The 16,308-nt window shown below is 40.2% G+C and overlaps 1 protein-coding gene across 1 annotated transcript in view; it reads right to left on the reverse strand.

Moving 5' to 3' along the window:
- The window catches only part of ARHGEF38 (Rho guanine nucleotide exchange factor 38), a 148,208-nt gene that overhangs the window by 15,144 nt on the left and 116,756 nt on the right, over positions 1-16,308 (reverse strand). The window contains exons 8-10 of the mRNA XM_055433935.2: positions 9,532-9,636; positions 7,046-7,168; positions 3,278-3,589 (exon numbers count right to left, since the gene is read on the reverse strand). Coding sequence (XP_055289910.1) covers positions 3,278-3,589; positions 7,046-7,168; positions 9,532-9,636 — 540 coding nt within the window. The remainder of the gene's footprint in view (positions 1-3,277; positions 3,590-7,045; positions 7,169-9,531; positions 9,637-16,308) is intronic.

Below are 16,308 nucleotides of genomic sequence, written 5' to 3' on the forward strand. Positions count from 1 at the left end.
ATGGCCTGAGAAAATCTTTGTGACACTTCAGCCCCAGTTATTATCTGACTGAGACACTGAGAGTGATTACCTGACCCCAGTGAACCCCAGAACTATGAGAGATCATAATAAGTGACCACTGGTTGTTTCACACCACCATGTTTGGTGTAAACTGTTATGCAGATATAGACACCTGGAACTGCTTTAAAGCATTTGGATCCCAAGATTCTTTCTCCATCTCAGTGAATCTTGGTGACTCATACTTTAGCAGAAGATGGAAGATTTTTTCTCTGCAAATGGTAAAATGGTAAAATGTCTAGACGGGGACACTAGGCACAAATGAGAGTGGGGACCCAAGCTAGAAAGAGGGTAATTAAGTGAGTGGATATTGACTGGATCCAGAGACCCTACCAACCAGGCTTCACAGTCAACCATTACCCTTTAGACAGAAAACTTGAAGGGACATCTCTGAAGATTCTGAACAACCCAAGAGGAAAAACCTACTGATGGCTATCACCAGGAGTTCCCAAATGAAATTGCAATCAGATTGCTCCACACACTAGTGAACACTCAGAAATCTCTCCTAAAGATATAAATACATTTGCTAACATGTAAAATCACTCTGGCACTATTTTTAATAGAAAAAGATTGGAAATAACCCAAATATCTATCAATAGGGACAGATTAATATACACAAGAATACATGCTGTGTGATTTCATTTATATAAAACACAAACCAGGCCAAACAGTCTATGGTAATATAAGTCAGAAGAGTGGTTACCTTTGGAGGACTGTAATCTGGAAATTATAGTTCCCTAACAGGGAGAAGACAATGGCACCCCACTCCAGTACTCTTGCCTGGAAAATCCCATGGATGGAGGAGCCTGGTGGGCTGCAGTCCATGGGGTCGTGAAGAGTCGGACACGACTGAGCGCCTTCACTTTCACTTTTCACTTTCATGCATTGGAGAAGGAAATGGCAACCCACTCCAGTGTTCTTGCCTGGAGAATCCCAGGGACAGGGGAGCCTGGTGGGCTTCCGTCTATGGGGTCGCACAGAGTTGGACACGACTGAAGTGACTTGGCAACAGCGGCAGCAGCAACAGGGAACCACAAAAGGCTTATATCTAGATCTGGGTGGTGGTAACTCAGATGCATATATGTACAAATAATCATTGAGATATACACTTCAGATAGGTGCATTTTACTGCATATAATCTTATAAGCTACACTTCAATTTTAAAAGTTTAAAAGTGGGGGGGGGATTAAAAAATTAAAATAGGGGACTGATCAGAGAAATGCAAATCAAAACCACAATGAGTTATCACTTCATATACACTAGGACAGCCATAATAAAAAGACAGATTGAGGAAACTGGAACCCTCAATCATTACTATTGAGAATGTAAAATAGTGCAACCACTTCAGAAAACAGACTGGCAGTTCTTCCAAAGGTTAACCCAGAAATTCCACTCCTAGGTATGCACCCAAGAGAAGTGGAAACATATATCTATTAAGAACTTGAATGTTCATAGCAGCATAATTCATGGTAGCCAAAAAGTAGAAATAAGCCAAATGTTCACCAACTGATGAATGGATAAACAAAATGTGATATACCCGTAGAATGTAATATTTGGCAATAAAAAGAATTAAGTTGTAAAACACATTGCAACATGGACAAAACTTGAAAACATTACACTAAGTGAAAGAAGCCAGTCACAATGAACCACATGTTGTAAAATTCTCTTTATACCAAATGTCCAGAATAAGCATATCTGTTGAGACAGAAAGGAGATTTGTGGTTGTCTGGGACTAGGGAGGCTAGGGGAAAAGTGGAGTCACTGCTAGTGGCACAGTTTCTTTTGGGGGTGATGACCATTTTCTAAAATTGTGGTGATGGCTGCACGATTCTTGTGAATCTACAAAAATCATTGAATTGTTATATTTTAAATGGGTGGAATGTATAGTATGTGAATTATGTCTCAATAAAGTTGTTACCAAAAAATATTGTACAACTGTGCAATAGACATTTAGAAATGTGAAAGAAATGATGAGGCTATGTACTGACATGGATGTTAAACACAAGTTGCAGAAGGGTACTATAGTTTGCTAGTTTGTGTAAGAAATAAAATACATATTTGCATTTATTATACTTTTAATGGCACAATAAAAATAAACTAATATCAATGAGGGTGAGAGCAGGAGATAAGGTGGTTTGAAGTCAGAATGGCTGTGAGGCTGCTTATACATTTTTATATAGCTTTTTCTCTTGAGCCAAGTAAATGTAGCACCTATTTATCCAACTTGACTTAATTCAGAGGATAAGTTAAAAGTTAATTATACAATATATTTTTCTCCAAATGTTCATTAAATATCTACTCAGCTGAAAGATAAATAATACACTTGAAAGGCCAGGTAACAAAGCTAATTTTTTTAAGTTGATATTAGGCTGTAAATATCTTTCTTCTTCTTCATAAAATGATTATAAAATTATACCCTAATGAAAAGTTAAGATATATAGGTATAGGTATATATTTTATGTATTAATATATCTACGTTTTATATACGCATCCATGCTCAGTTGCTTTGGTCGTGTCCAAGGCTTTATGATCCTATGGACTGTAACCCGCCAGGCTCCTCTGACCATGGCATTTTCCCAACAAGAATACGGGAGTGATTGATCACCATTTCCTCCTCCAGGAGATCTTCCTGACCTTGGGGTGGAACCCCCATCTGCATTGCTGGCGGCTTCTTTACTGCTGAGCCACCAAGAAGCCCTGTTTTATACATTTGCACATATATATGCACATATTTCTCTCTCTCTCACACACAGATCAGGCTTCTATTCTTCAGAGAGAAACAAAACAAAGACTGGTTTGATGGATATCCTATTTCTGCCACTACACTGAGATGGCCTTATTTTTGGATCCATGTCTTGGTCATGGTTAACATTTAGAAACTGTTGAATAGGAAGATAATACAAAATATAAATTGATAAGCTTCAAGATCGTATCAGGCAGATGGAGTTACATTGGCTCTGCCAACAAAGGGAGCCAAGCTGAAACATGTTCGGTGTTTGAAAAGCAATCTCCAAAAAGAACTCCGTGTGTGTGTCACAGTAAACCTGCACCAGGGAACTTGCTTTTAGCTTCCTATGGGGAAGAGGGATAAGGAACAGAACACTCTCTGACTGGCTTCAGTTAAAACGGACATCACACTCATGCACACTACACTCAAGCACGCTATGAGTAGGCTGCTTTGCTCGGTGTGGTTTCTGACAGATCCTGGTGCTGTGCTTACCGGCACCGTGGTGGTGTGAACCCGCTGGGCCACGATCATCAGGTCCCTGAACAGGGTGACGAAACTGCACAGACAGTTCAGGAGGATCTTCCGCGCGGCCAGATTGAACACCTGGAGCTCTTCCACCAGCTGGGCATTGAGGGCCTCATATTCTCTCTTGGCCAAGTCTGACTCATCCGCTGCCGCCCGCTGCAAGTAGCTGTTATAGTCCAGCAGTTTGTCATAGCGTTTCTGGATTAGCTTCTGAGGCCCTGGGAACAGGGACAGCAGGACTGACAGGGGCGTCAGGACGAGCTTCTGTAAATGAGCTGCCTGCCAGAAGAGCAGAACAACGCCATCACAGAGAGCAACACCCAATACCAAGCCCAGAGCTGGTATCAACAGGCTTGCTTCCTCCTTGCTGGAGCACAAAGGCAGGCAGGCAAGTACCCAGCCAAGTTCGAAGAGAAAGGGATCATGTTGTGTTTCTTTCTTTCTTTTTGTCTAGCTGAACCTGTGCAAGGACTAAAATAGCAACTCTAGACTCTAAGGTTGGAACTGAAGAGTGAACAGGAAGAAGAATACAAAAGTTGAAACCTGCACATCCAAACTATGCTCCACCCTTCTCTCCACAACCATTGGCTTTGTCAGTGGGGTCATCTCCCTCCACACTTATCCCTTCCCCTTCTTTCTAATCTCAGAGCCCAGTGGAGCTCCTCCCGAATATAGCATTGCACATAATCTCCACCTTGGACTGCCAAACCTGTATTATTAATAATGCACATATCATTCGCACCCTTTGCTAGCAATAAAAGGAGGACAGTTGGGCATAGGAGAGGCTTGTCCTGTTCCTCCCACACCTACACACCCCCTTCCCTGTCTACCCTGCAGGTTAATTTTGGTAGTGCAATTGTATCCTCTATACAGAGAGTACCCCCTTATTACAGGTATTTTGTTCCTGTTACAGAAATGGCCAGAGAATTATTGATTCCTCTTTAAATACCTTGCAGGATTAAGCTGATGCTGATCCTGTGTCCTAAATTGTTATATTTGTGGGTCTGAGACATTGAAAATGAACACTGAATCACTGTCTAGCTCCATGCCAGCACCTGAGCAGTCTAGATTTAATTTCTTTTGTTTCCTCTTGCCTCCCCGCTAAGTCTCCTGTGTTTGCTAACCACAATGTTTGCTAACATTTCCCTTTATTATATATGCTTGGGTGTCATGATTAGGCTATTGCAATTTGGAAAAAGATTTCTTTTTTGTACCCTGAAAGATGTTCTAGGGAATCAGCATCTGAGCAGTAGTTTGTATTAAATAACTTATGTGATCCCTGGTAGGGCTTCCCAGGTGGTGCTAGTGGTAAAGAACCTGCCTGCCAGTGCAGGAGACTTGGGTTAGATACCTGGGTTTGGAAGCTACCCAGGAGAAGGACATGGCAACCCACTCCAGTATTCTTGCCTGGAGAATCCCATGGACAGAGGAGACTGGCGGGCTGTAGTTCATAGGGTCATAAAGAGTCGGACATGACTGAACGACTTAGCACCCATTCATGACCTCTGGTAACTTTGTCCGAACTCATGCGAACTGGAGAGGAGGAGGGAAACCAGTCTCATATTGGCGCCAGCAATAGCCAGCACAGATTAAATTTGATATCTAGCTTATAAAATAATCAATATACACCTGCAGATTATTTAATGAGTCTGTCAACTAAGCAAAGAATCTGTTTACTGTTCTGGGATGAATTACTGTGTCTGTGACATAGTTGAATGAATAATCTAATTACAATGCTCAGTCACTCAGCCATGTGTGACTCTTTGTGACCCCATGGACTATAGCCTGCCAGGCCCCTCTGTCCATGGAATTTTCCAGGCAAGAATACTGGAGTGGGTTGTCATTGCCTACTCCACTAATTACAATATGAGAATATAGTTACAATATATATGTTCTGTGACCCACAGACATGAACCACTTCATCTGTACATAGGAATTATGATTGGAACAAATAAGAATTAGATTTTATTCTAATATTTTGTGCTATACAAAATGTGTAGATAGATATTCTCATGGTTAGATAAAAACAATTGCTCTGCCTTTAGATAGATTTGAGTGCTTAATATTTGATTTTTTTAAAAAAGAGTTCAATACGCTTTATTCATACAAAGGTACTTTTATATTGAGCTTTCTAATTTAGCCTAATTTATCATCCTGTGGTTTTATGCAAGGTAGGGAAGGACACCTTATCTCTTCATTCTGTCAGGTTCTGGAGCATGCTTGATGATGGGGAAGCTATATACGATGGGCTTACAGGGTGTTCAATATATATTTATCACCTTAATGAGTCGGAATTAAACCAGAGAGCAAACCCATGAGGACTTTTCTAAAATGTGCTCACTGTAATTAAGTCCAGAAAACATATAAAGAAGTAGGCACATTTTTTCCACTTACCATGTTGTACAAACTCTCCCCTTTCTTCTTCCCTCTCCCATCCTCTTCCTCCCTCCCATCCATCTAATCTACCATGTTAGTTTCAGATGTAATCATGACTTTTCATTACCCAGTGCCAGGAAAGCTACATGCTTCTGGGTGTTTTTCTACTGGAGTGGGTGTTGTATCACTTCCCAGGATTCGAAAATATGAGCTGGCAGACATTTACTGGGGTTTAGAGCCTGGTAGAAAAGCTAAATATCCTCCAATACAAGGGCCACTCAATGAAGATTCATCTGACCCCAAATGCCAATAATACCAATACAAAAAAATATGTCATTTTCAAGGACCTTCAGGATGATGGAGGAGTCTATTACATCTTTTATATAATACTTGAAATATTATTATGAAATAATAATACCCTATCACCCAATATACTAAATTAAAATAATTATTACTCAGACTAGTTTGCTGCCCAAATACTTTCTTGCCTCAAACATGTTTTTAATGATTCCCAATTGTTGCTTTATAATTCTGTATATTTTATATAATTCTTAGGAAACAAATATTTTACCACAGAACAGAAGATCTGTGACTCTTAAATAAAACCCCTTCTGAATGGTAGCTCAGCTGGTAAAGAATCCTTCTATAATGCAGGAGACACCTGGTTGATTCCTGGTTGGGAAGATCTGCTGGAGAAGGAATAGGCTACCCACTCCAGTATTCTTGGGCTTCCCTGGTGATTCAGATGGTAAAGAATCTGCCTGCAATGTGGGAGACCTGGGTTTGATCCCTGGGTTGGGAAGATCCCCTGGAGAAGGGAACAGTTACCCACTCCAGTATTCTGGTCTGGAGAATTCCATGGACAGAGAAGCCTGGTAGGCTACAGTCCATGAGGTCATAAAGAGTTGGATACAGCTGAGCGACTATCACTCTCTTACTTTCCAGTTTATAGTATGTTAATAAAAGCCATCCTCACAGAATATCTTCACTCCTTCTGTAAAAACTCGAGGCATTTCCAGAGATTCCTCTAAGAAAATCACAGCTTTCTAACTTAATAAATCCTTAATATACCATTTGCAGACTTAAAGTAAATGTTGATTTTAAAAGCTGCACAGACCCTGGATACCCTACAAACACAGTCTGAAGCCCTCTTAAATTTTGATTATAATAAAAGCCTCACAAATCCACTTCAAAATATTTAATGATTAAAAAAACTCCTGTTTAAATCTACTAATTTTGACATTAGTATTTGCTTTAGTGCAGGTTTTATTTTTAGTTCCAAAAAAGTAAATGAAAAGCAGCTTTTCTTCTCACCCTACTATTTCCATTTTCATTCATCTGTGAATATAAATAACTTACAAAGTCCTCAGAGGGATTTGGGGCATTACTTGGAGACTCTGAATAGCTGCTCTCCTCCTCATCTTTGTTGTGTGAAATCTCCTGGAGCTCCATCATGCTCTGCAGAGCTAAAGGCATGGCATCCTGGAAGCCAAGAGCAAAATTACCAAAAGTGCAAAATTCTGAAGTGAGTACAAGGAGGTGCATCCCAAATGTGCACTTCAACAATATAGCTGTTAGCACCAAGAGAAAAAGACAAAGGGAAGGAAAAATTCTGTAAACACTTTGCACAGTCAGGTTACTTGTAACGACCAATATCCTTATTTATCCCCTTGTCGCTTTCTCATATTGCTCCATTGGTATGACATCCTTTTTTATTAAGTACAGTCCATCTCAAATTCCCTCGTTGGCTATTTTTAATCATTCAATTCTAACAGATCTCTTATTTTAAAAATCACTCCTCTTTGATTTATGTCGTCAGTTTTCCTTGCTGAATTTAATCTTCTCTTTAAGAGAAGATGATCACACTCTTGTTGAATCAGTTAGTGGAAATATAAGAGTGCCTCTCAGGAGGCACTGACTCCTTGAAAAGTTTATCAGGCACAGGGTTTCCACTGCCCTCTGGATATTATAATTATGGTTTGATTTTCCTTTCACAGAAGTCAGGGTTTTAGGAAGAGATTAGCAAATCTGACTGCAAAATCAGGTTTTGCATCAGTTAATTAAAAAAAAATAGAATGTGGCTTGTTGGTTATGTAGCATAGAACCTTGTCTCCAAATCAGTATGCCTGTCAGCTTAATCTTCTGTTGGTGTGATCGTCTATTAAAGCATGCAAACATCTTCCAAAACATATCCAAGAGAAAAACTAGAAAATAGGAAGGACCATTTATTAACTTGGGCTTCCCTGGTGGCTCAGAAGGGAAAGCATCTGCCTGCAGTGCAGGAGACCTGGGTTCGATCCCTGGGTCAGGAAGATCCCCTGGAGAAGGAAATGGCAACCCACTCCAGTACTCTTGCCTGGAGAATCCCATGGACAGAGAAGCCTGGTAGACTACAGTCCATGGGATCGCAAAGAGTCAGACACAACTGAGCGACTTCACTTCATTTATTAACTAGGACTTCCTAAGTGGCTCAGTGGTAAAGAATCCACCTGCCAGGGCAAGAGATGTGAGTTTAATCCCTGGGTGGAAAAGATCCCCTGGAGAAGGATCAGAACTGTAAAGGGGGTGTTTCAAATTACCAGTTATAAAATAAATAGAGGTATTTGGTTTGTCTTAAAATTGTGTGATCATATCTCCATTTTGGGGTTGACTGGGAGGTAGCTTATAGCTAAATTTGAGATGCAAAAGTGGGTTTCTGTGGTTTTTATGATCATGGCATCTGGTCCCATCACTTCATGGTAAATAGATGGCAAAACAATGGAAACAGTGACAGAGTTTCTTTTCTTGGGCTCCAAAATCACTGAAGATGGTGACTGCAGCCATGAAATTAAAAGATGCTTGCTCCTTGAAAGAAAAGCTATGACCAACCCAGATAGCATATTAAAAAGCAGAGACATTACTTTGCCAACAAAGGTCTGTCTAGTTGAGGCTATGGTTTTTCCAGTAGTCATGTATGGATGTGAGAATTGGACTATAAAGAAAGCTGAGTGCTGAAGAACTAATACTTTTGAACTGTGGTTTTGGAGAAGACTCTTGAGAGTCCCTTGGACAACAAGGAGATCAAACCAGTCAATCCTAAAGGAAATCAACCCTGAACATTCGTTAGAAGGACTGATGCTAAAGCTCTAATACTTTGGCCGACTGATGAGAAGAACTGACTCATTAGAAAAGGCCCTGATGCTGGGAATGATTGAAGGCAGGAGGAGAAAGGGACGACAGAGGATGAGATGGTTGGATGGCATCACCGGCTTGATGGACGTGGGTTTGGGCAGGTTCCAGGAGTTGACGATTAACAAGGAGGCCTGATGTGTTGCAGTCCATGGGGTTGCAGAGTCAGACATGACAGAGAACTGAGCTGAACTGAACTTATGGCCTTTACATTATGCACTTTTTACTTTTTAATTTCTCTAGTTTTATTTTTTCCCCTCTTTTGGTTTTCTTTGTTCTCTCAGTCCTAATGTTAAATTTGCAAATATGTGTTTTAGAGCCAGGAAAGTCATATGTTGGTATAATCAAACAAATAACGTTTCTACCTTGTCTGCCATTTAACATATTATAAAGAGACTATGCTAATGGTCCAGCCCCATGTGGCAAGCATGTGAACCATGCTTGTCCCACTGTATGATGACTTAGATTAGGGGAAGGATGGAAGAGGAAGGGAACAGAGAGCAAAACCCAAGTCTTTGTATTAGCTTCCTTCACCAGCACCTTGGAGCCTCCCAAATTTGGTACAATAGGTATCATCATATAAATGAATGAACAGTCACATCTGCTCCTTATTAAAACCAGAGACATCAAGACCTTCTTGTAGAGAAACGTTGAAAAAAAAGTGGTGTCTCACCCACCTGTACGTGTTGAAGACAGAATGAAATGTTCTTCACACAGTGCCTAACAGTCTTTTCTAAAGATCGAAATAGCTTTTCTTCTCTGTTAAAGGTATTGTCTTTCACCTAAAATATAGATGAAATTATTTATTTTTATAATTCAAAGGAATCTGGTATATTTTTTAAAGAAAACCACAAACCATATTGGCCCAGCATGTTACCAAAAAGCTCCTTGTTTAGATGAAAACTTTTCATACTACGCTGATAGTCTTAACACAGTCCTTTCTTTGTCCAGCACATGACACAATTGATGTTCAATTAGTGCAGCAAAGCTGTGTGGTGCTTTTCACATTGCTACATTGCTTTACCTAGTCACAGTGGCTGTGGGATGCAAAACTTCCCCCTAGAGTTTTTAATGGCATGTATTATGTGTGTTTTCTTAAATTACACTGCTTTTGTAGGTCTATAAAATAATCAATAAAATGAAAAATGAAATTAAAATAAAAATTTGATCTATTGAGTAGAATTTGTCATTTTGCTGATATGATTCATCCCAATTTATTTCCCAGTGGTTACTCAGAAAATATTCTTGGGGTCTTGGCTAAAGAAATGTGATAATTCATTATCAGCTCAAATTTGAAAGATGATGAATAATCTTAACAAAAATAGTTCTGGTAGTAAAACTCTGCAGAATTACAATTGTGGTCACATGTGTTCAGTTTTTTGTTGTCATTGGTATCTCACATGTATACCTGTTAGCAGTCAGAAAAATATGCTTTTTATGTGCTTGTGGAAGTTTCTAAGAAGACGTTATTCTGTTAATGACGAGAAATATTTCTTGACATTCAAAATTATACAAAAAAATCAGAACCAGCTTTATACCAGCAAAATCTGTGTGAACACACACCTGTTTTGTGGAATATGGTATGTATAATCAGTTTGGTACTGGCTAATAACTGAAGTTGTTCTCAATTCTTACATCCATTAATTTAGGTGGTTGACCTTAGAACTGAATGCACAGAAAAAGGTGACATTTTATTTTAATATTTTTAAGTCCTTTAATATTGCTTATCTGCAAAGCTTTTCATTAAATAGGCAGCCTCATTCTTTGTAATCCACACAAAATTCACCACCCTCTGCCCTAGGAGCTCTACGCTCTGAGCCAGTTTGAAACATATGCTTGGACAGATTTCTTTGAAATGTAGTTTTCAAGGACCAACTACTTTACTCTGTGTGTCCTGGCTGGGACCCAGATGATGCTAAAATAAGAGTTGCAAGGATCGTGACATGAAAAATATTGCCCAGTTCCACTTCCCTATTTCCAAGCCTTCTCATACTGTGCTATTTTGCTGGAATATGCTGCGGTCCCTTTTCTTCCCTGTAAATTCCTGTTTATTTTTTTTTTTAAGGACTTGCTCAACTGTCGCCCCTGCTACAACTCCTTCCTCTAATTCCTGTTCTTTCCACTCCAGAAAGTTAATTGAGCCATCCTATGTGCTCTCACCAGTTAATGATTTAAGCAGTTCTCTCCATTGATGGATTGCAAGCATTGGAGAGGAAGTATTTCTTCTTAATAATAATCTGTAACAAGACCAGGAGCTGACTGTGGAGTCAGTTCAGATCATGAACTCCTTATTGCCAAATTCAGACTGAAATTGAAGAAAGTAGGGAAAACCACTAGACCATTCAGATATGACCTAAATCAAATCCCTTATGATTTTACAGTGGAACTGAGAAATAGATTTAAGGGACTAGATCTGATAGATAGAGTGCCTGATGAACTATGGATGGAGGTTCGTGACATTGTACAGGAGACAGGAATCAAGATCATCCCCATGGAAAAGAAATGCAAAAAAGCAAAATGGCTGTCTGAGGAGGCCTTACAAATAGCTGTGAAAAGAAGAGAAGCAAAAAGCAAAGGAGAAAAGGAAAGATATAAGCATCTGAATGCAGAGTTCCAAAGAATAGCAAGAAGAGATAAGAAAGCCTTCCTCAGCTATCAATGCAAGGAAATAGAGGAAAACAACAGAATAGGAAAGACAAGAGATCTCTTCAAGAAAATTAGAGATACCAAGGGAACATTTCATGCAAAGATGGGCTCAATAAAGGACAGAAATGGTATGGACCTAATAGAAGCAGAAGATATTAAGAAGAGGTGGCAAGAATACACAGAAGAACTGTACAAAAAAGATCTTCACGACCAAGATAGTCACGATGGTGTGATCACTCACCTAGTGATCACTCATCTTAGAATGTGAAGTCAAGTGGGCCTTAGAAAACATCACTATGAACAAAGCTAGTGGAGGTGATGGAATTCCAGTTGAGCTATTTCAAATCCTAAAAGATGATGCTGTGAAAGTGTTGCACTTAATATGCCAGCAAATTTGGAAAACTCAGCAGTGGCCACAGGACTGGAAAAGGTCAGTCTTCATTCCAATCCCAAAGAAAGGCAGTGCCAAAGAATGCTCAAACTACTGCATAATTGCGCTCATCTCACACGGTAGTAAAGTCATGCTCAAAATTCTCCAAGCCAGGCTTCAGCAATACATGAACTGTGAACTTCCAGATGTTCAAGCTGGATTTAGAAAAGGCAGAGGCACCAGAGATCAAATTGCCAACATCCGCTGGATCATGTAGAAAGCAAGAGAGTTCCCGAAAAACATCTATTTCTGCTTCATTGACTATGCCAAAGCATTTGACTGTGTGGATCACAATAAACTGTGGAAAATTCTGAAAGAGATGGGAATACCAGACCACCTGACCTGCCTCTTGAGAAACCTATATGCAGGTCAGGAAGCAACAGTTAGAACTGGACATGGAACAATAGACTGGTTCCAAATAGGAAAAGGAGTACGTCAAGGCTGTATATTGTCACCCTGCTTATTTAACCTATATGCAAGTACATCATGAGGAATGCTGGGCTGGAAGAAGCACAAGCTGGAATCAAGTTTGTCAGGAGAAATATCAATCACCTCAGAGATGCAGATGACACCACCCTTATGGCAGAAAGCGAAGAGGAACTCAAAAGCCTCTTGATGAAAGTGAAAGAGGAGAGTGAAAAAGTTGGCTTAAAGCTCAACATTCAGAAAACGAAGATCATGGCATCTGGTCCCATTACTTCATGGGAAATAGATGGAGAAACAGTGGAAACAGTGTCAGACTTTATCTTTGGGGGCTCCAAAGTCACTGCGGATGCTGATTGCAGCCATGAAATTAGAAGACACTTACTCCTTGGAAGGAAAGTTAAGACCAACCTAGATAGTATATTAAAAAGCAGAGACATTACTTTGCCAACCAAGGTCCGTCTAGTCAAGGCTATGGTTTTTCCAGTGGTCGTGTATGGATGTGAGAGTTGGACAGTGAAGAAAGCTGATCACCATAGAATTGATGCTTTTGAACTGTGGTGTTGGAGAAGACTCTTGAGAGTCCCTTGGACTGCAAGGAGATCCAACCAGTCCATTCTAAAGGAGATCAGTCCTGGGTGTTCATTGGAAGGACTGATGCTAAAGCTGAAACTCCAACATTTTGACCACCTCATGCAAAGAGTTGACTCATTGGAAAAGACTCTGATGCTGGGAGGGATTAGGGGCAGGATGAGAAGGTGACGACAGAGATTGAGATGGCTAGATGACATCACTGACTTGATGGACATGAGTTTGAGTGAACTCCGGGAGCTGGTGATGGACAGGGAGGCCTGGCGTGCTGTGATTCATGGGGTCACAAAGAGCCGGACACGACTGAGCGACTGAACTGAACTGAACTATGTTTTCAGACAGTAAAGAGCCTGCTTGCAGTGTGGGAGACCTGGGTTCAATCCCTGGGTTGGGAAGATCCCTTGAAGAAGGAAATGACAACCCATTCTGGTATTCTTGCATGGAGAATCCATGGACTGAGGAACCTGGTGGGCTATAGGGTTCACAGGGTTCATAGGGTTGGAAAGAGTTGAACATGACTGCATGCCTGACACTTTCACTTCACTTTCAAATGTGTTTTAGACACTTGTGCTAAAACCTGTCTTCCATTTTCTCATTTAAGTCTTATACAACTCTGTGAAGTAGATACTATGATAACCCCCATTTTAGAGATAAAGAAACAGAAGTTCCAGGAGGTGTGGCAGACATTTTGAACATTCCCCATGTCGATCTTCTACTGATAGAACCTGCACTTTTAGTTTAAGATGGACACACAGCTGCCCTGGTAGAGACAGCCCTTCCCAGACTCCCTTGCAGCTGGTTCTGCCCTGGTAACTGGGTCACAAGGTAAATTTTGCAAATAGGATGTGAGTGGAAGTGATACATTTCATTTCTGAATCTTGGCTTACAACATTGTCTTTGGGACCTTGACTGAAGACATGGCAGTGACCCAGCTTTAATGAGGCAGATGAAGACAATATGTTTAGGGAACAGCACAGCACAAAACTGGGATCCTGGAGGATCTTGTGCAGCACAGCCCATCTGGACGATTATAAGAGAGAGAAATAAATGGCTATCTGACTTAAGCTGCTATGTTTTGGAATCTCTCTGTGACCTAACATAAGAAGTTAAAGAAACTTACCCATGTTAATAGGACTAGGATTCCAACCCAAACTGTCTGAATTTAGAACTTCTTTGCATTTGCAATCTCTAACAGTGTTGAGTACAAAGGAGTTCAATATATGTGTGATGAATGGAATAGAATCTTCCTCTTGGGTAACAGTTTTATACCCTAACTCCACCAAATATTTCACTTGAGCTGCTGACAAGTGCAAAATTGACTGATTTGAGATTTATCTTTTCTACAGTCCAGCATATGCAGCTGATTTTCTGATTAACAGTGAAATGCTTCATTGCTGACAGGACATCCTCTCAAAAGATTAATGGGAAAAAATCTAATTAATATCCCTTCAGGCTTCTTTAACTATAATTCACTTTCAGTTCGCAATTGGAAAATATCAGAAGTTGATGGCAAATGCATTAAAGACTGGAACAGCTTCTACAGGAGCCTGCCCAGGATTAAGACCTGAATATTGTCCCTCAATAGTATTGTCTTGGGTCAGAAGCAACATCCTAAAGAGTAAGGGAGAATTGTTTACATTATATTTACACATGCTCATGGAGGCTACAGTCTCTTCTTCAAGTGAATTCCCAATTCAATTCTGTTACTGTTGTCTTTAGTTGAAACATCTGGATTTTCCTTTTCCTGATCTATGACCACACACCATAAATGTCCCAAGCTTCCCATGTTATAGTTCCACATTGAGGAAAGAGGGAGGCCTGGGATTATCTCCTCTATGCAATGGAAGAAAAGCAAGAAATAAGTACAGGTTTATATAAGCCATGTGTTGTAAGAATATCCATATTGGGGATGGTAGGGAATGGACAGTGTGGCCACAGGAGGAAAAGAGAATGAAGCCTGGAGGTTGATTATACTCACAGGTCCTAGAGAAGAGGTCACTGTATGTCACACAGGATCACAGGGGAATCACTGATATTGGGTTATTTGGCAGAAAGGAGCAAGGGAAAAGTCAAGGCTAGAGTCTTTATTGGAGTTTCTGTGAGAAACCACAGAGAAAGAGCTGGGGCAGGGTAAAATGTTTAGGACTAGCCAGTTTGAATAATTCCAGCAGGCTTTGGGCTATAGAAGTGTTTCTGGTTGCCTGGTACCTGGCCTTAGAATGATCAAGGGCAGAGAAATATTGGCTTCACCTGTGAGATTTGGATAAGGAAGTGGTTGTGGCTCTAGACCCAGGATTGGTTGGTCTGCAAATGAAAGAAACAATTCCAGCTGAGTTTTTTGCCCTCTGTAACAGTGGGTTAGTCCTACCAGTGTCGTTTTCTTTGGTCTGCAAGCTTTTTTAATATGGCAAAATATCATAAAACACAGGAAGTATGAGATATGATTAATACATTATGCATAAAGAAGTTTTATCCACAAGGGAGTAAGAAGTCTGCAGGTTAAAAGGTAAATAACAGTATTTTATATGCAAAATAAGATAGTGATGACGATAGCCAATATATTGAATGTTTACACATTATGTTAAGTACATTTTAAAATATGTATCATTTCATTGTGTTAGGTAGTTAGAATAGGAAAAAGGAGTCCAAAATGGCAGTGGCTAAAAGACAAAGAGAGAAAAAAACCCTGCAAAAATGGAACAAAAGAAAATCGAGGACAGGAGTGAGAACCTCAGGTGAAACAAACAGGCCCCCTTCTCGGCCATCCCAATTTGCATAGAGCAGGCTCAAGGGGTGGAGTAGTCAAACATATAAAAAGAGGAAGCCAAGACGGATAGACGCCTCTCCTTTGGGGTAAGCCTGCCCTCATGCCTTGAGAGTGTACTATCCATTGTTTGCCAAATAAAACTCTGAGCTGTAACTGAGCTGTAACACTGGTCTGCCATTTCAAATCTTTTCTGCAGCAAGACAGAACTGAGGACATTACACACTCCCCCAGCAATTGAATCCTCACAATCATTTCCTGTATTAGGTCCTACTATAATCCCCTACTACAATTTATAGATGGTTACATTGAATTTATGCACCTAAAGACAAATATCTATTAAGTGGTAGAAGTGAGGTTCAAACCCAGGTCTGAATGACTTCAGAAACTTTGCTCTTAATTTCTGTGCTGACTCCTGCAAATACTAACAGTGCCAAGGCTGAGATGCATTGAGTAAGTGTGTCAGGCAGTCAGAAGAGAAGAGGCCACTTCTAGCTTAGTGGTCTGAAAGCTGCAAAGACTTAATGAAAAGAAAAAAGACCAAGCAGCCAAACAGTGAGGTATAAGAAGAGTCAGAGCTGAACCAGTTGCCTCCAGTTC

The sequence above is a fragment of the Moschus berezovskii genome, chromosome 5 (assembly GCF_049115385.1).
Source record: "Moschus berezovskii isolate FMDL1 chromosome 5, NW_MosBer_1.0, whole genome shotgun sequence".
NCBI classification, from domain to species: Eukaryota; Metazoa; Chordata; class Mammalia; order Artiodactyla; family Moschidae; genus Moschus; species Moschus berezovskii.